Genomic DNA, 24,698 nt, shown 5'->3' on the forward strand with positions numbered 1-24,698 from the left:
GACGAAAAATGAGGCTTACCTTATGATAAGTGGATCTGGAAAACCAATTATCAAAGCTGGAAAGGAAGATGCAGTGGGATATCAAAGCAGTAATGTTTTGAGGAAGTGTGTGCCAATCTGCACGTCACTGCTTTACGGGGTTCTTTATGCAAGACTTCAGCAAAGACAGCTAACATTTTACTCATTGAATTCGCTAGGGCAGTCCCAGAAAGTGAGCTGTTCATAGATGTAGTGGTCAAAGTTACATATGAGACAATCCTGATTTGAGTTTGTTTTGTAAGGAGGTTACCCTTGTTTAAAGGACCTCAGGCAAAGAAGAGTTAATCTGATAGACCAACGTTATTTAAGACAAATGTGCAGAGCCTTTCCGCAGCAGTCTAAAGCTTTGTAAAATGGTGGCAAAGACATTTTCATTTAGATGAAAAACCACTGGAGCTCTAGTATCAACCTAGGATTTGTAGCTAAAGGCATCTTGTCATTGGATAACTCATAGGGATGGCTCCTTACACAATAAAGCTTGTACCTAAGCAAAAAAGCAGTGTTCCAATTAAGATACTGTAAAGAAATCTTATGAATTGACTCAAAGGGGGTTTTCAAATCGGCTAATAAAGTGTTGAGCTCACAAGGAGCTAGTGTAGCATTTGGAGGACAAGATCTGAATAATTGCTTCATGAATTCATTAATCAGTCTTGATGGAAAGAAGTAAAGCTTATATGCATTTTCTGAGTCCCTAGAGACTGCTGCCCGGCGTACTATACTTGAAGTATATCTTAGACAAGATTTAGCCAATCTGAAAAGGTACTAAAGAAACAGGGAAAGGGACAACAGATTTAGGCTGTCCTTTTTTACACAGAACATAAACCACTTACCTTTTAAACAGTAGGTTTTGATTGTGAAACGTGTTCTAGCTGCTCTGAGGATCCGTCCACAGGCAAGTTTCGAATATCAAATTCTAAGTCCTGATGAGGTAGCCTGACACCTAAAGGGTTCAACAATCACTGTCGTCCCAGTTTACTATTTGTTGCTACCAAATGAAAGTTTAACAATATTTTGTATTGTTTTCATGTACAGATGACAGCGAGGCACCAGTAGTATACCTGCTGACATGGTCTTCCGCAATACTTTAACAGTTCTGGCTGCTGTGCTTTACTTTGACAGTATAAGAAAAGCTAGTCACATTGGCAAAATTATATCTCTCCGGAGAATACAACTCTCCATGCCTTTTCTTGAGCAGATTTTTTAATTTAGAATTTTTTTTTACATTTTATAAATTATTTGTAGGCTTTCCTGTTTTAGGTTTAAACCTATACTAACTGATAAAACGCCACCGAAAGGGAAATAGCCCTCACCAGTGTAAATATATAAACACCGAAAAAGCACCTGCACAACCTAAAGGCCATCAAAAGAAAGGAAACTGAGAGTGAATCATTTTTATTTCTTCCCGACGGGCCAATACAATGTAACTTTGTTATACAAGGTTGTAGCAAGAAAGACTGGACTAACATTCTGCTCGAGTTTTGTTGTTTAGGTACGTCACTAAAATATGGTTTCTTCCTTTTGGTTTTTTAAGTTTTGCAGTCTTTAGTCTAATGATGCAGGGTTTAGAAGCATATTTTAGGTTGTGTTTAATTATTTTTATAAACTGTAAAGAATTCGGAAATATCGAAATCATGTTAGATATTTTGACTAAGTTTGATTTTTTTCACTGATATTTAAAATGGCTGGTTTTCTTAATAAATCTTTCCCAATATGTACCATTGCATTTACACACAGAGAATGGGTAAAAACCATGATACATCAATTCCCTTTACTAGCGAGTTAGTATCGATTGTAGGTGAATTGCCAAACAACTTAGGCTTTAAACATTCAATGCAAAGTGCGGTGATCGGTATATGTGAAAAGTGTGCGGAAACCAAGCATCTGGGATAGTGCTGAAAATATGACACCAGACGTTTGGAAAACGTGCAACACTTCGAATGCTGCTGCAAAAAGTTCTTACCAAATTCAACAAAGATTGGAGTGATATTGTTTGCCATGATTCTGCAACGTATATGGAAGAGTTGTGTTATGACCTGTCAAAATAGATACATGAGCTGAAGGTCTTCAGTGAAAGAGATCCTATTCACTTTCTAGATGGTATGCTGAAAGTATCTTTAAAATCTGCAGAGTTAATGAAGAATGCTATTGACTTTTCAGTCCATTCTGGTGCACTGTTTTGTTATGCGTGGGAAAATAAAACACAAATATTTTTAATGTTGTGCTTTGTGTGGCATCAATTGTGTCATTTTGCTTATGGTTTTTAGTCCTAGAGGCCATGAATGATATATTATCCATGTGACAACTGTTTACAGGCAACAAATGTGAGGATCTTCGGTTGCATATTGATAGTGATGTGAAAAAAAAATCTACTGCATTCTTAGATTTTTACAGGAAAACATGACTGCTGTAGTGGACATTCAAAAACTAGAGTCTGAAAACACTTTTGTCTACCAAGTATTCAGCATATTTGGTGTAGATGTGAAACACCTCCTTGAGAGTAGGCTCGGTGACACTTTAAGTGACATTGGCACTGCAACATGTTCGAGTGCTTGGCACTTGGTAAGCAAAGAAATGTTTATTTATTTTTTTATTTTAATTTCTTTTATAGCGCTGGAATCAATCCCGTAAGGGTATCTCCGCGCTGAGCCAGCTATAGAGTTCTCAGTCAGTGCATCTAAGTGAATTAAGTGGACAGGAATGCTTCTTGATAAAGAAGGGTTTTTAATGTTTTCCTGAAAGATAGATAGTTGGTAGTTGATCTAACATCAGGTGGCAAATTGTTCCATAAGGCAGGTCCAACCGATGAAAAGGCACGGTCTCCTTGTCTGGATTTCTTTGTGGCCGGAGGTTTTAAAAGCGCTTGGTTGCTTGAGCGAAGAGACCTACTCGGCTGATATAACACCAAAGAATGAGACAGGTATTTAGGACCTACACCATAAATGCACCTATGGACCGTGCAGCAGATCTTAAAATCAATGCGTTGTCGTATAGGAAGCCAGTGTAATTCCTTCAGCAGGGGTTTGGAGGGGGTTCTAGCTGGTGCGCCCATGACCAGTCTTGCTGCCGTGTTCTGGACTACCTGCAAACGACCTATTGCATCAGCATTTGCTAGTGTCAGCAGGCCGTTGCAATAGTCCAGACGACTGGTCACAAGAGCCTGCACAAGTGTCTTTCTATAGGTGGCAGGGAGATACGGGAAGACACGTCTAAGTAGACCAATAGTATAAAAGCACAGTCCTGCAATGTGGTTGGTGTGCTCCTTCAGGGTTAGCTTTTGATCCAACTTCACCCCAAGATTCTTTACATGATGTTTAGATGTGGGTGCAGGGCCAAGATCCACCGGCCACCAGTCAGGGGACCAGAGAATGCTTGCTTTACACCAAAGAGCATGACCTCAGTTTTTGTGACATTGCATTGGAGGCAGTTCGTCGCCATCCAATGTGACACCGCCCTCATACCCTCAGCAAAATTCTCTTTGACTCTAGAGTCAAGGGAATTAAAAGGGTAGAGGAGCTGGGTGTCGTCAGCGTAGGAGATCGGTGTGAACCCATACTTCCGCACAATCTCAGCAAGGGGGGCCACGTATACATTAAACAATGTTGGGCTGAGACACGAGCCCTGTGGCACCCCCTTCGTGAGCCCCCTAGAGGTGGAGCGGAAGGGGCCCAGGCTGACAGATTGTGACCTTCCGGAAAGAAAACTCTCCAACCATGATAGTGCAGAGCCTCCGATTCCTACTCCTTGCAAACGGCTGAGAAGGATGTTATGATCCACGGTATCGAAAGCTGCAGACCGGTCCAGCAGCACTAGAATCATGGAGCCACCTCTATCCTGTGACATTTTGATCTGATCAGTCACAGAAAGAAGGGCTGATTCAGTGCTGTGGTTGGGCCTGAACCCAGATTGTGATTGGTCCAGGCCCCCTGTCGCTTCGATAAAACTGGAAAGAATGGTGTTTACATGCTTCTCTGCCAGTTTGCTGATGTAAGGAAGGAGGGAAATCGGACGAAGGTTGGAGAGTTCAGACCAGGGCAAGATGGATTTTTTGCGTATGGGGTTCACCACCGCTTTCTTCCAGGCTGATGGGAGCAAGCCCTCAGTGTAGGAGAGATTAAGTAATTTCTGGATGGGAGGTGCAATTGAGGAGCAATTCAGGAAATTTTTACAATGTATGAAAAATGCTTTTCAATAATGCATAGAAATGTTCCTACATCAACCATGGCATTTGAAGTCAATGAAGCCTCACTGTGGTACATAAGTTCTAGATCACTTCTGTAAAGGGGAATTTTCTCTGGAATATCAAAAGTACACCTTCATTTTTGAAAGCTTCAATAACTCTGAGGGCTTATGCGCCCAGTCCAACACATTTGTTACAGAACCTGTCTGAGAGAATCACTATCTTTAGGTGCACCAGTATTTGCATGGAAAGCTACATCAGTGGCCAGAGTTCGTAAATTGTGTACTGGCTGTTTTGGCATTGCCGCCTCAAGTGCCAATGTTGAGAGTGCTTTTTCACAGATAAAAGTTTACAGGGGAAGGAAAGAGTGAGTATGCATGACCAAAGACTCACTGAAGTATTGTATGGTGTACTACAATAAGTTCGATTTGTAAAAATTTATTTGGACCTCATATACACTGTATGTACACTGTCTATATACAATGCACTATCAGTGCAGAAAGCAAGCAATAATAAATGCAAAATGTTCCATAAACACTGGAAAAACTCAGTTTCTATTGTTTTTAATGGCGCGAAAATGTGTATCCACTGATAATCACATTTTTTAAGGTATTGAAATCACTTCGTGAGCAAAGAACGATGGATTTACCCAGATCTCTTGAATGGGGGTGAATGTATAATTTATTCAGCAATCCGTCCATCATTTGTTTGCGTAGCACTTTCTAAAAATGGCATTTCAGAATTATGATTTAAAATCACTTTACCCCTAAGGAGGGGTTTAAAATTACAATTCCTAAGACACCAAACAAGACTTTCCTACCTGCTCCCTATGAAAAGGAAGCACCTATTAAATGTAATAAAGTAACCCAATGTTATCCTGTGGGGGAGTAGGCCTCAAAGTAGTGAAAAACAAATTTATGAGTTTTTCGCTGCCATGACAGGTAAAACTTAAAACTTAAATGTCCAACGTTTTAAATACACTGCACCATGTCCTACGGGCTGTTAAGGGCCTACCCTGGTGGTGACATATGTATTCAAAGTGGGTTTAGGTCTGGCAAATGGTAGTTTGAAACCGCACACAGAGGCTGTAATGAGAGGCCTGGACATATGTTAAAAACCTCCTTAAGTGGGTGGCACAATGAGTACTGCAGGCCCAATTTTACCATGCTTATAGCAGAGAGCACAAGCACTTTAGCACTGGTCAGCAGTGGTAAAGTGTGCAGAGTCCTACGGCAAGTTCAGAAAAGATAGCAGGAGTAAGGCAAAAAAGTTGGGGAACACTAACCTAAAGCTGACAAGTTCTAACATCTGGCAATATCAAGTCCCCTTCTGCCAGATGTTACATTCTGCCAATCCTTTAAGAAATGACTTATCCAGCCTCTAACCGCAGAGGGAGGGGGAGAGCCCGGGAAAGTCAAACTACTTTTCTTTTGACTCAAAATGCCACATAATGAGATATATTCATTAATGTGGCCTGCTCAACTTCTTTCAAAAGAGCTCTGACCTGAATCATAACTTCCTGTGGGAGTTTGGCAGAATTTAAGCTATGTCACTCTAAAAATAGCCATCATACCTGGTTAAAATTGCAGATGCTCAGGAAAATTTAACAGCATTCACCACTAGAACATGAACTCCCTTTCCCATAGAACCCCATTTGTGACCTTCTTTATCAAGCGGCAGCGGTGCAAGGCATGCAGGGATTATTCAATGCGTTGTACAGCTGTGGATAGGCTGAAACTCTGGCAGACTTTCCTTATTTGCGCATGTAATTTACCAATATCATAGAATGGAGAGACTCCGGACTTGCATTGTCAGAAGCAACAAAATGATACCACTCATTCTTTGTCTGAGATGCTTGCACAGTGATCTCCAGAAACATCTGCCTCATCACGGCGTCCATCATGCCTTGTAAACCGACTACCATTGTTATCATCCTGCATTAAATCTCCCTCACACTCATTGTTACTGTCAGAGCCCGAAACATCATCACCACCACCATCACTGAGCACTCAACACAAGGAAGGCTGTGGAGGAGGCTGATCTCACTAATTTCGTCAGTTGTTGCTGTGCAATCTTTTGCCTTTGAGGCGCTGGACGATCAGGGTGAAAAATTGAAGGATCTAGGATTGACATCGTTTCTGGACATGTAGAAGCAGGTCCAGAGGGGACCAACTTCTGATAAACAACCTGAACCATATTTTTTATGCTGATCAATAGCCTAAGTACTGTAACACACATAAAACGTGATAATTCTGATTAAAATGGACTCGCACTGGAGGTACTTTTTCTTGGAGTCTGGGCTTGGTCACATAAATCATGTCAATCCCTTCTTCATTCTCCAAATCCACATATTAGATGTGCAGATCTTTTAACTACTCCTCATCTTTGCTAAAGAAGGCCTTTATCTGAAACGGATCCAGATCTGGCTCTTCAGCAACACCCTCATGCTCCGGGGATTCATACTGCAAGTTCTTCATTAGAAGACGTAGCAGCAGTGGCGACAATACGGACTGGAGGGGAGTAATTGAAGGCAAAAGTTATAGTGCTGATGTTATCAAATTAATAGCTGAATACGGCAGTGAGAAATGCTGGAGGAACTTGCAGAAAGTCAGCCATGTCTGGTAGACCATGGCAAGTTGCTAATCTACTTTCCTCTATGATGACTAGAAAGTCACAGTTGATGATCACATTGTCACAAAAGCAGTGGTAGTCAGTGATGGGCATATCATCAATGAAAGACTGCTGATCAGAGTCACCAATGTAGCTGATTGAGTCATCAACACAAGCCTCTTCAATAAAGTCCACTTCAATGGACAGGCATTCATCAATAGAGTTAGGGGACCTGACCGAATCACTGATTTTGTTACTCTAGAAGACATTTTCAATGCCGTTCTAGTCGACTTAGTCATCGGCACAGCTGTCAACGGAAAAGGAATGAACCACATGAAAACCTTTCAGTGGTAGCTCAGTGACTGTGGACTCTGATCTTTTGATTTTGTTTGCACATTCTGGAAGTCAGTCTCATTCTGCTTGCTCCTCGTTGTCAATGTCTGATCAAATGTCTGATTCTGAACAGTAGGGTCAAAGGGTAGCTTATTCAAAGTGGAAGTGTCTGACTTCTGAGGCGATGTTAGCTGCTCTCACCCACGCATCAGAGGTGGCTACTCCCGGCTTTTCTTAAAAGATTGCCAGAGTCAACTTTCTCCCACAGTTTGCTAGTGTGCTTGTGTAAAGTTCCTACAGAGGTCACATTTCTTAGGTTCAGCTTGCAGACAATAGAGGCATTGGATATGTAGATTATCCATACAGATACTCCTTTTCCTACATGCTTCAAAAACCTTTAACACATTTTTTTTCCTCTGGAACCTCTGCTATCTTCAAGTCCAGAGGATTCACTATCAATGACCGTGCTGCATAACAACTGGCTAAAATTTGGACTGGTTGCATGCAGTCTATGGCCGTTTTCAATATTATTGAGTGCAATGATACACTGCAATGCTAACCAGACAAAGTAGACCGATTCAAGCATATGAATATATGAAAGATTCAACACTGAAGAAACACAACAAACAAGCCCCTAAACAAGCATGACAGCAGGGACTTCAAGTGCAGACATTTCTAGCACATTGTCTTTCTGGGTGTTTTTTCTGTAACTTTAATCTGGAGAAGTAAAAATATGACTATTAGTTTTGTTCTCGTCAATTAAGAAAACACCCTTAACTTTGGAAATTAGAAAAGGATAATACTCTGAACCCTTGAATTTTAAAATTCACCTCTTTGAAGGCCCTACGAGAATAGCGCTTGATGAAGTGAGATGCTGCAAAAGGAAAAAAAAACTGAGTTGGAGACCAATGGCCTTGCGCGATACAAGGACATACTTGTGCTGTCACTAAACGCCAATTTAAATAAGTTCAAGTCTCTACAACAGCTGGATCCTAAAACCAACTAAACTTATAAGTAAAAAAAGGCTGAAAACTTAGATGTAACAAAGTCCATTAAAACCCCACAAAACTGTATAGATCAGAATTACTTTGAGAATTGACCTTACCAGAGGGTTCTGAATCAGTACCAAAATTCCCTCTGAAGAATACCACTCTATCACCCAGCTTTAACAAAGCCTATAGATCTAACATATGCCAGTACATGTAAACAAGGGTATACGCAATAGCTGTTTACATGAGTTGCCTGCAAAAATGCTGTTATCACAAAGGACGACCTGAGGCTTTGCCAAATCTGGAAGGAACAAGCAAAAAGGGCGTGTTTTCGTTACAGAATGCATATAGGAGAGAAGATAAATGATTGAATGTGAAAAAAAGCACGAGACACTACATAATACAGACAGCTGCACTGTCAAGCAGGACTTAAAAAAAGGCTTCCTAAGTCTCAAATGGTACCGTACATGGCATCCCAATTAGATCGGTTAACTGCTTTGTTTTAAATTGTTTGTAGCCTTCCAATTCATGCACAGGTAGCCCAACATAAATTAGTATACATTAAGTCAAGTCTAGACAAAGTTATGACTCCGATTAATGAAACTGTCCAAGGTGTTAGTAAAAAGGGTGAAATTCTCAAAAATATCTCAAACGCCTAAGGAATTGAACGAAATGTCCTGTCTGCATCTTAAAATGGTTCCAATTAACAACTATTACCTTCCGATCAAGGCGCTTGACCCCAACCATAAAAAAACTTAAAGGGAAACAAAGGGTTGGGGTGATAGGTAGCTGTATCTATGTTTTATAACCCACTGAAGAACAGCAGTCTGCATCATACATGAACGGCACTGAAAGCATTATTAACATCCAAATAAACCTCTCTGAAGTCCAGCTACTAGACTGGCACTTAAGAAAATAAATTCTCACAAAGCAAACGGTGCGGTCCCTTCATGCTTTACTAATCGACTTCCAAAGTCATTATAGAACCATGATTCATCGTAGGGCTTTGTAGTTGATGGTTTAAAAACGGATGATCAAGTAGGACCATTTTAAAAGGACTGATGAACAGATGTATAGGTGCTCTTCAATCTAAGGGGGGGTGATGAAATTAAAATATCTTAAAACAGAGAACACATTACAACACAGTTTCTCCTAATCTCCAAATATGCCAAGAGCAGACTGACAAGAGGACACAGATGGTGCATAGCCCACCTGAAATAGAAATTGTATCAGGAATTGAAATACAGGAAAATTTGAGAATTAAAAACGTTTAATATGACTTTAGGAAAATTAGTGCAAAGATACCGTCCTGGTCACAGTGTGCTTTATAACATTCTGCACACAAATACAAATATACAAAATAATGAAGTGTGAAAAACAGCCATAAGAGGACCTGAACATCTAAACAACGTTCATCAGAAGCATGCTCTGACCAAACTGGGCCTTGTTTCTGACATAGATATCCACCACCTTCAGTTCATCTGGCATTCTTTAAAGACCATTTCCCTAGATAAGTGCCTCCGACTTCAAGAGCATGGAAGAAGCCCAGGGGACTAAAATACACACACCCTGCTTCACACAAGAACAGAGAATTCATTATAGTGTAAAACAGAAACTTTACTGGTGCGATTATTGGGTTATGGTCACTGGGCATAGTAATACTCCTGTGAGAGAGGCAGAGCCGCAGAGGTCCCAGACTTTAAACTGCTTTCAGTGCCATGTGAAAGGAGCCTTAGTTCACTTACAATAACAGGAAAAAAAAACATAAGTACTTAGGTTAGGAAAAAGTGCAGGTACTAAGATGTACTTGGAAAATTAAGCATTTTAGCATTATATATCAGGATATACCACAAAGACTACTTTGGTGTCCGTAAATCTGCAGAAACTAACCTAGGTTGAAAACGAGGGTCATAAATTTGAAAAGCTGATTGTAATAGTACTCCACAAACAACAAACCACAAGGCAATCTCAGTGGTGTCACTTTTCGTCAGCAAACACTAAACAAATTGCCATGTTGCCTTTCTCCTCCATGAAGCAGGGCACTGCAAAATCATTAAGGAAACAAGTTAGCGGTCTCCTGATTGGCAGACGAGTTGTAAGGGTTAAAACAAGCTAGATGAAATGTACCACAAAAAAATGTCTTTGTTATGGTCAGTTATAAAAAAGTCACCTGTTCAGAGAAACATTTGGATACACAGCTACTCCAAACTAAATTAAAACGCTCAAGTCAGCTCAGACTAGCAAACTAGTTTTTTGATTTCTATTTCAGAAGCACAGCTTAGCAGATAAAAAGACTGGTAGAAAAGAAAGGAAAATGCTACTTACCAGTATGCATCTGTTCTTGGTATGTAGAGCTGCAGAGTTGCACACTATGCATAGATTGCCACCTAGTGTTGGGCCCGGATGTTTGCAGTTTGTTTTGTTGTAGAAGTCTTTGGAAGTCACAGGATAGGTGACTCCTCCTTTGGATGATACTGCGCATGGTCATCGGCTCCATCCCCAGATTGTTTTTCGCCATTAGGGAAGTGATGGAGCTGTATAAGAGATAGTGATGTCCATGTGATATGTATCTAATTAAGATAATACTGGAACAGATAAAGGTAGTCGGGGAGGCGGGTGGGCGTGTGCAACTCTGCAGCTCTACATGCCAAGAACAGATGCATACTGGTAAGTAGCATTTTCAGGTCTAGGCATATGAGCTGCAGATTGCATACTATGCATAGATTACATAGCAGTTCCCACACCTAGCGGCGACCACCAGTATCTGTTGCAGTGGTTTGAAACAGAGTTTTTTGTACAGCCTGGCCCACAGTGGCTTGTTGTTTAGTTTGCACATCTACACAGTAATGCTTTGTGAATGTGTGCGGTGTAGACAATGTAGCTGCTTTGCATTGGTCCTCTAGGGGAATGTTCCCTAAGAATGCCATTGAAGCCCCCATCTTCCTGGTAGAATGGGCTTTTGGTGGGATTGTTAATGTGCGTTTGGCTTTTTGATAACATATTTGTATACATTTAACAATCCACCTAGCGATCCCTGACTTTGAAATGGGATTGCCTTTATGTGGCGGTGAGAAAGACACAAAAAGTTGTTTTGTCTTACGAAAAGTTTGTGTTCTTTCAATGTAGTACAGTAATGCTCTCTTGACATCTAAATTGTGTAGAGCTCTTTCTGCGACTGTTTGAGGCTGCGAGAAAAATACAGGTAGCTCAACAGATTGATTTAGATGAAAAGGGGAAATGACTTTTGGATTAGTACGAAGAACCACTTTGTTATGATGCATTTTCAGAAAGGGTTCCTGAATGGTAAATGCTTGTAGTTCACTAACCCTTCTGAGAGATGTAATAGCTACTAGGAAAGCTACTTTCCAGGTTAGAAATTGCAATTCACATTTATGTAATGGTTCAAAGGGAGGTCCCATTAACCTTGTGAGAACCAGTTAGATTCCACACTGGTGCAGGTGGTGTTTTGGGAGGAATTCTTCTTTTGAGTCCTTCCATGAAAGCTTTAATAGCTGGCACTCTAAAAAGAGATAGATGTTGCCTATTTTGCAAGTATGCCGCAATGGCCGCAAGGTGTAACCTGATAGACGTGTAGGCTAAGTTACATTTTTGAAGGTGCAATAAATATCCGATGATGTGTTGAATAGACACGTTTAAAGGATTAATTTGGTTGTTCTGGCAGTATATGACAAACCTTTTCCACTTAGTAGCGTAACATGCTCAAGTGGTGGGGCGTCTAGCTCATTTGAGAACGTTCATACATTCTGGGGGAAGGTTGAGGTAACCAAACTATGACCTCAGGAGCCAGATCGCTAGGTTGAGCTGAGCTCGGTCCGGGTGTCTGATCTCTCCATGGTTCTGCGTTAATAGGCGTGGAGATAGGTTTCATTTTTGGTGTGGTACTACAGACATTTGTAACAGCGTGGTGTACCACGGTTGTCTGGCCCAAGTTGGAGCGATTAGGATGAGCGTTAGGGAATGTTGCTGTAGTTTGAGTACCACTAATGGAAGTAGTGGGAGAGGAGGAAAAGCGCACGCAAATAGTTTTGACCAGTTCATCCATATCGCATTGCCTTTGGACAATGGGTGTGGGTATCTGGCGGCAAAGTTTGGGCATTTTGTGTTTTCGTGGGTGGCAAAGACGTCTATTTGAGGTTGTCCCCACATTTGAAAGAACGGATGAAGAACTTGTGGATGAAGTTCCCATTCGTGGATTTGCTGAGTTTGTCGACTTAGCAGATCTGCCATAGTGTTTTGTACTCCTGGGACGTGTTGGGCTAATAGGAAGATCTTTAGTGGTATAGCCCATCTCCATATCTGCTGTGCCAACAGAGAGCTGCAGAGAGTGTGTCCCTCCTTGTTTGTTTATGTAGTACATAGCTGTCATATTGTCTGTGCGGACCAAGACAGCTTTGCCGGTCACTTGAAATTGAAAAGCTTTTCGGGCTAGAAACAGCTAGTAACTCTAGGTAGTTGATGTGGAGTAACTTTTGTTGCGGTGTCCACCTGCCTTGCATGGTGTGATGCAGGAGGTGGGCTCCCCAGCCGGAGAGCGATGCGTCCGCTGTCATGACTATTTGAGGAACTGGCTCTAGAAACGGTCGCCCTTTTGAAAGGGTTTTTGGTGTTCCACCATTACAGAGAACGAGGAGTCTGACCGTCTGCCAACACTAGGTCTGTCAGTTGACCTTGAGCCTGGTTCCATTGGCGTGCTAGGCACTCTTGAAGTGGACACATTTGCAATCTTGCGTGAGGTACTACAAATATGCAAGATACCATGAGCTGCATGAACACTCGAGCTAGTAGCAAGTGTAGTAGCAAGTACGGCTTGAATTTTGTTAGGAGTTTGTACGCTTGTTAACCTTGCTGGAGAGGGATACGGTAGTGTTAGTTGGGTGTTTATTGTGGCGCCGAGACACTGTTGCATGTGTGAGGGTTGTAGATGCGACTTGGTGTGATTTACTGTGAATCCCAAGTCGTGAAGCAGTTGAATGGTAGCGTGAGTGTGTTGTACACACTGGCTGTAAGAGCTGGCTTTTATGAGCCAGTAGTCCAGATATGGGAAGACATGAATATGCTGTCATCTTAAGTGTGCTGCTACTACTGCTAGGCATTCGGTACACAACCTTGGCGCTGTTGTGACTCCGAATGAGAGCACTTTGAACTGGTAGTGCTGCCCGTCTAGCACAAATGTGAGATATTTTCTGTGCGCTGCGTGGATGGGAATATGGAAGTAGGCGTCCTTGAGATCTAGAGTGGCAAGGAAGTCGTTTAGTACCAGTAGTGGAAGGACCTATTGAAGTGTGACCATATGGAAATGGTCCGACTGAATGTGAACATTTAGAGGTCCGAGGTCTAGGATGGGTCTTAGAGATCCGTCCTTTTTTGGTATTAGGAAATCTAGTGAGTATACTCCTTTGTTTTTCTGGTGCTCTGGAACTATTTCTATTGCATTTTTCTGCTGGAGGGATATTACCTCGTCTGAGCAATGTTAAATGTTCCTGTGATATTGGACGCTGCTTGGGTGGTATGTTTGGGGGAGGGGGGGTAGATTTTAGTTCCAGACAGTAACCTGATTGAATAATTTGTAACACCCACCTGTCTGATGTGATGTTTTCCCAGGCTGGCAGGTATTGTTGGAGTCTTCCCCCGACAGGAGTGGAATGGGACGGGGGAAGGGAGTCATTGGGCAGGGGTAGAGGCAGAGCAGGTGTTGTTATTTTGACCTCTGCCCTTGTTATTGTTACCCCCTGTACCCACCCCTTTGGTAGCCTTTGCCGTAAGTGGACTGTGTGGGGGCTTTGTATGAGGCAGAAGCTGTGTCGGAGGAATATCCTCGGGTGGCACCTTATAGGATGAGCGATTAAAAGAACGTCTGGGAGCCTGCGACTGCAGGGCTCCCATAGATTAGGCGGTGTCTGTATCTTTCTTCATTTTTTCAAGAGATACATCCACATTGGGTCCAAATAGGTGTTGCTCATCAAAAGGTTGATTAAGAATGGCACTTTGTACCTCAGGTTTGAATCCTAATACACGTAGCCAGGCGTGTCTGCGTAGTAAGACGCTGGTGTTAACTGCTCTAGACGCAGTATCCGCTGCGTCAAGGGCACACCTGATGGGGGTGTTTGTAATGTTTTACCCTCTTGGATGAGTTTGTGTGCTCTATCCTTGTACTTGTCAGGGAGGGGTCTCATTAGTGACTCTAACTCGTCATAATATGCTCTATCATATCTGGCTAGCAATGCCTGTGTGTCGGCGATACGCCGCATGTTTGCTGCTTGAGACGCAGTTCTCTTCCCCGATGCATCCAGTAACTTAGACTCTTTATCTAGTGGGGCAGCATCACCTGATGTTTGAGAGTTTGTTCTTGCGTGCGTTGGAAACTACAAGTGAGTCTAGTGGTACTGGCCCTTTAATATATGCCGGGTCTGAAGGGGCGGCTTTATATTTCTTCTCTATACGAGGGTTAATGATTTGAGTTCTGACTGGATCTTTGAAGACTTCAGAAGCGTGTTTAATTACTCCCTTAAGCATTGGTAAAATGGATGTAGACTTTGTGCGTTATCAAAGGTATCCATCAGGAAGTCTTCGTCTACAGGGTCTGTATGTAGGTCTACCCCGTGATATTGTGCAGCCCTGTGTATCAATTCGTTAAACCCTATAGTGTCATCTGGTGGGGAAGGCCTTGAGGGGTACAAGTCATCCTGAGGGACATTTGGGACATCTGGAGTTGTATAATCATCCCATGGGTCAGGTGATCCTGTAGGTGTGGCAGGATCAGGCATGTTACCCCCCCATATCATCAGAGCTATCATCCCTATGGTCTATAGAGGATGCTGGGGAATTCTGTGGTATGGGAGCATGTGGTGATGGCATAGGTGGAGGAGAAGTGGAAGGCAGTCTTAAAGGCGAGGTAGCCAAGTCCTTCTTTGCATGCGCAGATGGAGCTGGTTTGTCCAGTGGTCGCTTCTTTGAGGCCAAAATCAACTGTCCAGTGATTGGGTCTCTAGCCAGTCTTTTGAGGAGGGTCTGGATAAGGTCAGTCTTCTGCAGGAGGCCGATCTTTTGGTGCTGGAGAAGGTTTCGCCACTGAAGCGGCTTGCTTTGCTTTTTTAACAATGTCCTTTGTCGGGGAAGCAGGAGTCTCTCGGCTCCGAAGGTTTTCTCGGCTGCGAAGGTTTTTTCGGGTCGGGTGTTGTTTTTGGATCCGACTGTTTCTTTGGATCTGATGGTTTTTTCGGTATCCGAAGCTTTGCTTGGTTCCGACCTGGATTTCGGTGCCAAAGGAGTTGTGGGTTTCGGCGCAGATGGTTTGGACGTCGGCATGGCCGGTGTCGATGTCTTTTTCGGTGCCGGTAAGTTGGCGCCGGCACCATGCGAAGGCTGACTCGATCCCGAGTCGCTTGAAGGCTTAATTGGCTTCTTAGCCGGGCGAGGGTGTAACCGGGGCCTTCTTTGGGGATGTGGAGGAAGGGTCGGGTCGACGGTCTTACGACCCGCTGCGCTGGAGTGATGTCCTCGACATCCGAATCTTCTTCCTGTTCAGAACCGCTGTCGGCGTCTTGTTGCTCTGGGACGTTGACGCCTTCCTCGAAGATGTCGTCCGGAATGGAAGTTGAAGCTCGAGCCACTGTTCTTCTCGCTCTTCGGTTCCGGATAGTCTTTTTGGAGCGGAAAGAGGCACAAGCTGAACAGTCCTTTGCCTCGTTCTCCGGAGAAAGGCAGAGGTTACACACCTCGTGAAGGTCGGTGTGGGGAAACTTCGACCCACATTGAGGACACTTCTTGAATGGCGTCCTTTCCATGAGCTGGAGTTGGGGCCAAGTTAGGCCCAAAGGCCGTCGACCGGAATCGAAGTATTTGAAGTTGAAGAATAGCGTCCAGTGGAAAAGTGTTCGAAACTTATTTTCTGAAAGTTGGTGATGAATGCGCGCCGAAGGAATTCGGTTTCAATACGGAGCGCAGGAAACACATCCGAGCCCGGTGGAGGAAAAAAACTATCTGGGGATGGAGCCGATGACCATGCGCAGTATCATCCAAAGGAGGAGTCACCTATCCCGTGACTTCCAAAGACTTTTCTACAACAAAACAAACTGCCACCTAGTGTTGGGCCCGGATGTTTGCAATCTATGCATAGTGTGCAATCCGCAGCTCATATGCCTCGAACAATATATTACAAAAAAGCATTTGTTAAACAGATGCATTGACTCAAAACTCCACATTTGAAGACAACCATTAACAGAAAGCCCCATAAGAGATACTGGTAACAAATCATTCTGAATTAAAACGTATAAATAAAACTAAATGAAAGGTGTAACATGTTTTAATTTAGATAATGGACTATTATTGCAGTTCCACATTTCTGTTGGGCCCTGTTCCTTCTCTTCACTTGCCAATGAAAGCAGGTACAACCATCAGTCTCACAGCATATGGCCTTGAAAGTATGCCTTGTAGAAATTTTTAATTATGCAGGAGTAATTTTGGCAATTTTGTGTTACTGTTTTGATGAAAAGCTACTGAAAATTACACGATTACGCCCGTTCGCATGATTGGGAGTCATCCGGCATAAAAGTCCTACCACAGGAACAACTAATTTAGCAAGCCTAAGTGGCACCCTACTGCAGTTCGTGTTCTGCTGTTTTTAGATCTAAATTACTTAGCGCAAAATGCATCTAGTCAATTTTGGACGCAAGGGTGCATTTTACGCTAAGAAAATAGCGCAAAAGTGCTGAGTTATGCTCCTTGTACAAATCCGAGCAATTCAGCTGCAATTTCGAGCAATTACACTACAGCAACTTACATGAGTTACGCCCAACCCTACTTGAAAGATCTCACTATCTGATCTTTTTTTGGAGTGGGAAGGGGGCTGGTGACGGGGGTTCTATTGTGCGAACTTGTCCCAAAGGTATCAGAGCGCTTTACATGAGCACCAGTTGCAATACATTAGAGCACATTCATTTTTGCTAGGCACAGGGAGATTAAGTGATTTGCTCAGAATCACAGGATGTTGAGCGTTGTTGCAGAGACTCTAACCCGGTTCCCCAGATTTAAGGTCAACCGTCCTAGCAGTTAGCCACATCCTCTCCCCATTTTAGGATGACACAAACCCCTTCTGAGATGATTAATCTTTAGACTGCTCTCCTTTCCAAACACCCAAATAACCGCCTCTTAAAGACAGGGGCCCCCAAATCAGGTCCCTCTTTTTTTCATCCACGACAGTGCTTGTGCCTTGAGCTTTCAGGTACACAACGCTAAAGTGTATAACACAGCAACTACAGAGTACATGATGCAAATACTCTTGAACACTTATAAGAGGGACATCACAACTAGAAAAAGGTATGGGGAAAGGGGCTTATTTAACACAGAAGGTAAGCATTAAAGTAGAAAACGCCCAATTTAAATCAAACCATTGGTTTTCCATAAATCTATGACTTACGGGGCATACTAGAATAAAGCACTGATGGAAGGAGTACAATTAATATCTGGTGGCTCCCTTTAGATTTGCATCAAAATATCTTGCATATAAATAATGTTGCACAACATATTGGCACTACTGAGTGAAGTCTTGATTTGTGCCTAGATCACATTGTGAGAATAACATTTGGAAATGTGGTCCAGCCTTTTACCAGGCTATTAATAACCAAGGTTGTATCAAGCTTGTAATTAACTGATCATTCTCTTTGTCTCACATTAGCTAGACGGAGGCAAGCTATGCAGACATGATAATAAATATGCAAAAATGTGCTGCAAATTATTTTCTGATTTTGGGAGCTTCTCTTCATGGTAAAAGCTGAAGTCACCTACTTATAATTTCAATCTATATGGATCTTTCTGAAGTAAACCACTAAAATAATGGTGCATCAAACCAACTCCACGATGCTGATATATGCAACGTAATCTCAAAAGTGCATTGGAATGAAGAGAACGAGGTCCTATTCCACAGATCTCACACATCGGGTTTCTGTGTTAAGAGTGGGTATTAATAGCGCAATCCAATGCAGTAAAAACAGCTTCCATTACTCCATCCTGCATTGCTAACAATCCCCAGTGATAGAATTTCCAGATAGTTCCTTTGTTTGGTGATTCCGGTTTAGGTTTTGAAACCTCTGGCAAGATCATTCAATGGATGACCCTTACTTAATTTTTACTAAATTAACTTTTTCATGAGCGGATGTTTAAAAGAAAGCGACTGAGCCATTTTTTAACCTATTAAACTTTCTGGTGCATGGCTTTGCTTCGTATGCTTGTTACCTTTTATCAAGTATTAAAACAACTCCTGCCCTTCCAAATCTAAACAATGTCCCTTGACTACAGCTTTATGGGCAATCAAGAATTGATTTGCGATGATGTGCTCTTAGACAGTGGTCTTTAATGCACAAGTTTACACATGTATGTGACTATTTAAAATAAAGGCAACAAGATTCATCAAGTTAAAAATTGTCTCTCAAATCTAATAATACTTTGAACCATTATTCAGTGTGCTTAATTATCTAGTTCAGATTTTTGACACAATGTAAATAAATAAATAACAAAAGCAATCCACGTCCCAAACTATCAATGAAATGTAAACCAGTTAATTGGCAGGATGAAAGTGAGGTTTAGATGGGAACTCGGCCATTAAACATCTTTACATATCCTTTTAGATAAGAATTTCACTTGCACAGTGCAACTCATATCTCAAAATAAAACACATTTAAAATACCATGTTTAACTTTTAGAACTTTTAGTAGGAATTGTTTACCAGCAATCTCTACATTTTTATTGGAGGATTCTAGATTTATAACAGCCAGCATTAAGCAGGATGGGCAATCAGGTCCCATTTAATATACAAGACTATCCTTCACATTATCGGATTAAAGCATCTCTAATTTTGGCACTTAAAAACTCCGTAATTTCCCACAGACTTTGGCTATATGGTGGAGGAGTAGGTCTAGTTAAATCGGAAAGTGAACCACAAATAAATATATATGTGTTCTTCTTAATGTGTTCAATCTTGTTTTGTCAATTGATATCAGATACTAGATGATGGAAACTAGAAGAAAATAGATTAACTAAAAGATCTCAGGCTATGCAGTTGGCATGGAGCACTACAAAGTATTAAACTGTTATATACTTACGAATGAAGCCCATGGACACCTCCTTCTACCTGGGCCGACATAGTCCGCTTTTCCAACTTCAATTCCCCGGAGTACATCATGGAGCTGCAAGAAAGAACCAGCAGTGTGAACATGCTTTTTATAGTTGCCAGTCTAACAACTTTACCTTCAGTCCAGTCATCCATACATCACCACTACAAAATAATGCACACAATGTAAACCAGACACAAAATTCCCTAAATACTGGTATCGTACAACTTTTCAACAAATGTACAGTGAACAAAAATACATTGTGATACAGCACTCTAGAATTCTAGCATACATACCAAAATAGTAATCACATGCGACTTGGGCACGGCAATATGTGCCTGAATTTTCAAGTCCCTCTGTCATGAATGTCTCATGGCACACAGTCATGTATAATGACCTTTAACCCTCTGCATGCGGTGCAGATTTCGCATTGTGCGGGCGATATGAATAGTGGGCGGGATTCGGATGGCCCCTGGCCATCCTCCGCACACGCCCACCATGACGCATGACGGCCGGGGGCCGTCAAGAGCATGCAAGGTGTTAAAAGAACTGGAGATATATTGAAAAAAATAAACAGGTGGATACTGTTGCGGTTCATTGCAAATGCTGTATGGGAGAGCTTTATTTTTTAGGATCTTTCTAAATTGACGAGCTTGGGAACGAAGTTCCACAAAGTGAGGCCTCAAACGGATAACCAACGTCTCACTGAGGATTGCTTTTGCCCGAGTTATTATTATTATTTATTTTTTTTAAAGACTTTTATATAGCACAAACTCGACCCGAAGATATCAGGTATCAGAATGCTTTACATGAGCACCTGTTGCATTACAGACGGACACATTCATTTTTGTATGGCACAGGGAGATTAAATGATTTGTCCACAGGTTCCCCAGCTTCGAGGTCGACCGCTCTAGCGGTAAGGCCACATCCTCTACCCCAACTCAGACCTTGGTTGGCTGAGTCGAGTGTCAGCTGGAGAAAGTGTGTGAGAGAGACCCTTCAAGTATGAGAATGAGCTTTGTGGCAAAAGGAGGAATATGGTGGTTTAGTGAACACATGTTGTACACTGCTATGTTTAGTCTGAGGTCTGTGGAAAGGTCCATTGTTTGGCAGCTCTTTCAAAGATCATTGCTGCACTTGAATTGGGGTATACAATGGGAACCAGTGGTTGTTATATGTTAACTAGTTGATTACCATTTTTCACTGCATTGTGAAAGGTCCCAGTGTTTGACAATAGCGTTTTCTGTCAAAAAAATACATGGCGTGCAACACTCTACCTTCAGATGTGGGAAAGTAGCTGCTATTCTTCTGTAGGAATCTCTGAATGGAAAATTGTATTAGTTCTCTTGGTAAGAGCCTGCCTCTTGAATTTGTAAGAGGTCCACACATTATACAATTGCCTCAGAAAGCACTGTCATTTTTTAAAAATCCCTGCAACTGTACAATCCTATTCTCTAACAGATTCACAGAGAGGAAGGCTAGTTTTACATGAATCTATAAAAGATAACAGTGCTGAAGAACTCGGATGATGAAAAGTAACTCTTCCCCAGCATTGGGCCCGTCAGAGATGCAGACTTTGAAATAGAGCAGCAAGCTGCACTGATCAAAGAAAGGGTGGAGCTTGGGCATCATTTTTACTACAATAAATTCCTCAGCACCACCTGTACCACATCTATTTCTGCTCAGGCAGTGATTACCATGCAACTGTGCTTCAACGCATTCATGAATACGCCCTACGCTACTGGTGCAAAATTGTTATTTGTGGAGTGAGAAGTTATTCTGTCAGACAGTGCTGCTTTGGTTTTGTTTCAACTTTATATAGATAACTGAAGGACAGTGGATTCTGTGGTGTGCTTAGGATAATAATGTCAGTCTATTAGGTCCAGTTAGATTCTTTAAGAAAACCTTTAGCTCAGTCCTGTGAACATATGGCACAGGCTCAAAGGAACAAGTCTTAGCTCATCGGTTTTGAACAAGCAGTTTACAGTGGCTACTAAAACACCCTTAAACAGACCACAATGGATTGGTAGCTAGTCACAGGGATCACGGAGGTCCAGAGGGACTGTTACCTGTTAGGCACAACAGTCTTAGGGTCCACAATGTATCTTGATTCTTGAACGCAATCCAGAAAAGAAGTGGGCTGAATGTTGGTTGATGCAGAGCATACAAGATGCTGAAGATGTGTGACCCTTCGGTCCACGAACATCAGGGTGTGTTCCCAGCCTCGGGACTCAATCTTCCACGAGGTGCCAGTAGAGTCCAGAGAAGGTCCAGTTGCAACTAGTCAATCAGCCTCCTGGTTGCAGTGATTACTTGCAGACCAGTAAATCTAATCTTGCAGGAGGAACAGAGTACACTTTGACTTTTGTCATGGGTCCAACACCTAGGGGTGTAGGAAACTGGAATTGTGTTGCAGTTGCCCCCCCACTTTTTGCCCCAGTTGTGGCTTCTAGATGCTAGTTTATGACTGACAGTGCACCGAGGCTTGCTGACCAGACCTAATGCCAGTGCTTTCTCCTAAACAAAAATTGGCATGTACTTTAGCATACTTGCAAGTCCCTATTAAATGGTACCCCAGGTGCCTAGGGCATGGGTACTAAAGAGGGTCCCTAAGAGCTGCAGCATGTCTTATACCACCCTAAGGGACCCCCACATAAATTGCATGCAAGCTGCCATTGCAGACTGCGTGACATGATGCAAACCATGAATTAAAACACAACTTCACACACACTCCCTGTGCCTGTAATATATGCAAGTCACCCCAGTAGGTATGGTAGCCCTAAGGCAGGGTGCATTATATGCTTGAGCAGATATGCCGCTGGGCTCTCTAGTTCCATTACTAGATGGTACAAGTGAACAGTGAAGCCATGTTGAGCATGTGCACTGGGCACTGTCATTAAGAGTTCCCCAGCTACATGATGGCGTCACTGAAATCTATGGTGTTTGGTATCAAACATCTTTTCTAAATAAATCTGTACAGATGACAGTTATAGATGTATTAGAACATGCGCCCAGAGGTCATCTTAGAGGTGCCTTCTGAAAAACCTACCAGTCTTTGGGGTGCTGGTGACTGGTATCCATCAGCCTGCCACCACAGACAAATCTGACCCCCCCTCTAGAGGTGAGAGCCCACGTGAACAGAGGTCAGAAAAAATGCCTGCTTTGGCAGGAGTTATTTACATGTCCTCCAGCAGGATGGATAGTGAATCTGCATACCAAGGCCAGAGGCTTTAAAGCCTCTGCCACCATATTATGCGACCACAGCTTCCCCCAGACAAGGGAGATGCCACCTCTTGCTCTGAAAGTCTATTAAGATTACAGGGGAACCCTACTTACTAAGAACCAGGGTAATTATGTTATACTAAAGAGACAGTGGTTCTCGTAGACACAATAAATAATAATAGAATGAGAAGTGCACAATGGCAATACATTTGTAAGGGAAGGGATAATGCAAGTGGGAAAAGAAACCTCTACACAATTAAATACATTCAATGTTTATATTTGCAACAAAAAGGACATTGATATGTAAATATATATCATTTTTAAGAATTTTGACGGCGTTTCAACCCCTTGGTTGTATGTGGGGTTTCTTCAGGACAGTAGGTATTAGGGATATCTGCACGAAAACGCATAGCGTAAGTTTGCAGGCAAGTATTAGGGGCTCAAGAAGGTGATTGCAAGAAAGACAGGGACAATAATGGTACCTGAATTGTAAGAACAGCCTAAACGGACGTGTGATCTCCCGTGTTTGTGAGAAATAATCAAAAAAGCACTCACGTGAGTACCCAGCCGGGTGCTGCGTGGCGCGTCAAGGGAAGAAACAACAACTTGGTAAGTTCTATGTTCTACAACAATGTTCATTGTCAATAAAGTTTTTGGAAGGGCTCTTACCCCACGATCATGAGGTGTGGGCTGCCTTCTCAGAATGCTGCGCGATGGAGTAAGCCTTGTAGGCTAGATAGTAACAGACACGTAATGGTGTCTTTTAATCTAAAAACAAAAGTGATTAAGATTTTAATGCTAAAATAAGGGTGTGGAAAAGTGCATTCCGTTTAAGCGTTAATGACACTTACTTACCTCTTGCTCTGAGGCCCATTTGGCACCATGACAGGCGGGAAAATTAGCTAGGCCGGAAGGTGTGTTCTTTTTCAGGCTAGTTACACCTCTATGGTGGGATGCCTGAAGTGAACGAACGACGCCTGTGGGAACGACCTCGGGAGTGGGCTCGATCCCCGAGAGGGAGACCGGCGACACAAAGGAGTAGGACAGGACAACAGTGCAGCCAACAATTTCATCAGACGCTCCCGTAAGGACTTAGGTCTCATCTGCTGACAATCGTCGCACTCTTTGGAGTTGTGTTGCACCTCGAAGCACCACATTCAGATGGCGTGCGGGTCCGTCACGGACATCTGACGTGCACAGGTCTCACAAGACAAAGCCCGAAGGCATCGCACACTGTTCAGGGACGCCGAAGGGGTCTAAAAGACCCAAAAAACAGGTCATGGAACTGCTGGTTTTCCAGGATCCGTGTTGGGACGCGGAAAAGAAGAAAGCGGATGTCAGCGCGCCTGGAGGGGGCGGATCATATATGACTCCGGTGACGTTACGTGCAGAGGTGCTGCTGCGGAAAGTTTTCCAGATTCAGTCTGACGCCTGGGGATATTCTAAGGTAAAGGTAAGGAATCTACAGCTAGACATCTCTATCAGATATCTCATGTTAGTTTGTTGTTTTCTTTTCTTCTCACATGGTCTACTCCTCTCACCAACCATTGCTCCTCTCAGATCTCCCCTTTCATACTATCATCTATTGGTTAACCCTTCTCTTGGACTCTCCTCAAATAATGGCTCTCAAGACAATCTTCCATCTTTTCGTGTACGGCATCTATGGTGCTGTAGTGCTTCCTCTCCTGTTTTTCTCTTTCCATCCATTGGGTAGGTGCTTATGGGCTCTAGTGGGTGGATTTTGGTAGTTCGTCCAATTGTTGGGGTTTTAGGTTGACTCATTATGTCCCCTTTCCTTCATTCCTCTTTATTTCATATTACCTATGGAGGCTTGACTCTTGTCCTTTATTACTCCAATTTAAATTTATTATGTTTTATCACATATCCGATGCCCCCAGCTGCTGCAAACATGAAAATACCCTCCTTGAATACCAAGGGGATGAATCACTCGATGAAAAGCAATAAGATTATAGACTACTGCTATAAATTAAAAGGAGAGAAAATACTCCTACAAGAAACAATATTAGAGAAAATAGAAGCAAGGAAAATGAATCATCATTGGATATTTGACCACTACTTTTCAAAAGCCCTAAGCAATTGAATGGTGTTATGACTTTACTATCTAGAAAATCAAACCTCTGTACCTCATTGGGTTCTAAGGATAAAGAGGGTAGATGGGTCACTATTTCTGTTTAAATTGCA

The 24,698-nt window shown here is 42.5% G+C and overlaps 1 protein-coding gene across 16 annotated transcripts in view; it reads right to left on the reverse strand.

Annotated features, from left to right (window-relative positions):
• The window catches only part of IMPDH1 (inosine monophosphate dehydrogenase 1), a 378,440-nt gene that overhangs the window by 10,788 nt on the left and 342,954 nt on the right, over positions 1 to 24,698 (reverse strand). For 9 of the 16 annotated variants that reach the window (XR_013607683.1, XR_013607684.1, XR_013607685.1 and 6 more), the window contains 2 exons: positions 19,266 to 19,349; positions 10,039 to 10,190 (listed from right to left, as the gene is read on the reverse strand). Coding sequence is in view for 7 of the 16 variants with exons in the window: in XM_078677710.1 (XP_078533836.1) it covers positions 19,266 to 19,349 (84 nt within the window). In the remaining 9 variants the exon portion in view is untranslated. The remainder of the gene's footprint in view (positions 1 to 10,038; positions 10,191 to 19,265; positions 19,350 to 24,698) is intronic. The other 7 variants (XM_078677710.1, XM_078677716.1, XM_078677724.1 and 4 more) reach the window with 1 other exon arrangement.

Source organism: Lissotriton helveticus, chromosome 1_1 (assembly GCF_964261635.1).
Source record: "Lissotriton helveticus chromosome 1_1, aLisHel1.1, whole genome shotgun sequence".
Classification (NCBI taxonomy): Eukaryota; Metazoa; Chordata; class Amphibia; order Caudata; family Salamandridae; genus Lissotriton; species Lissotriton helveticus.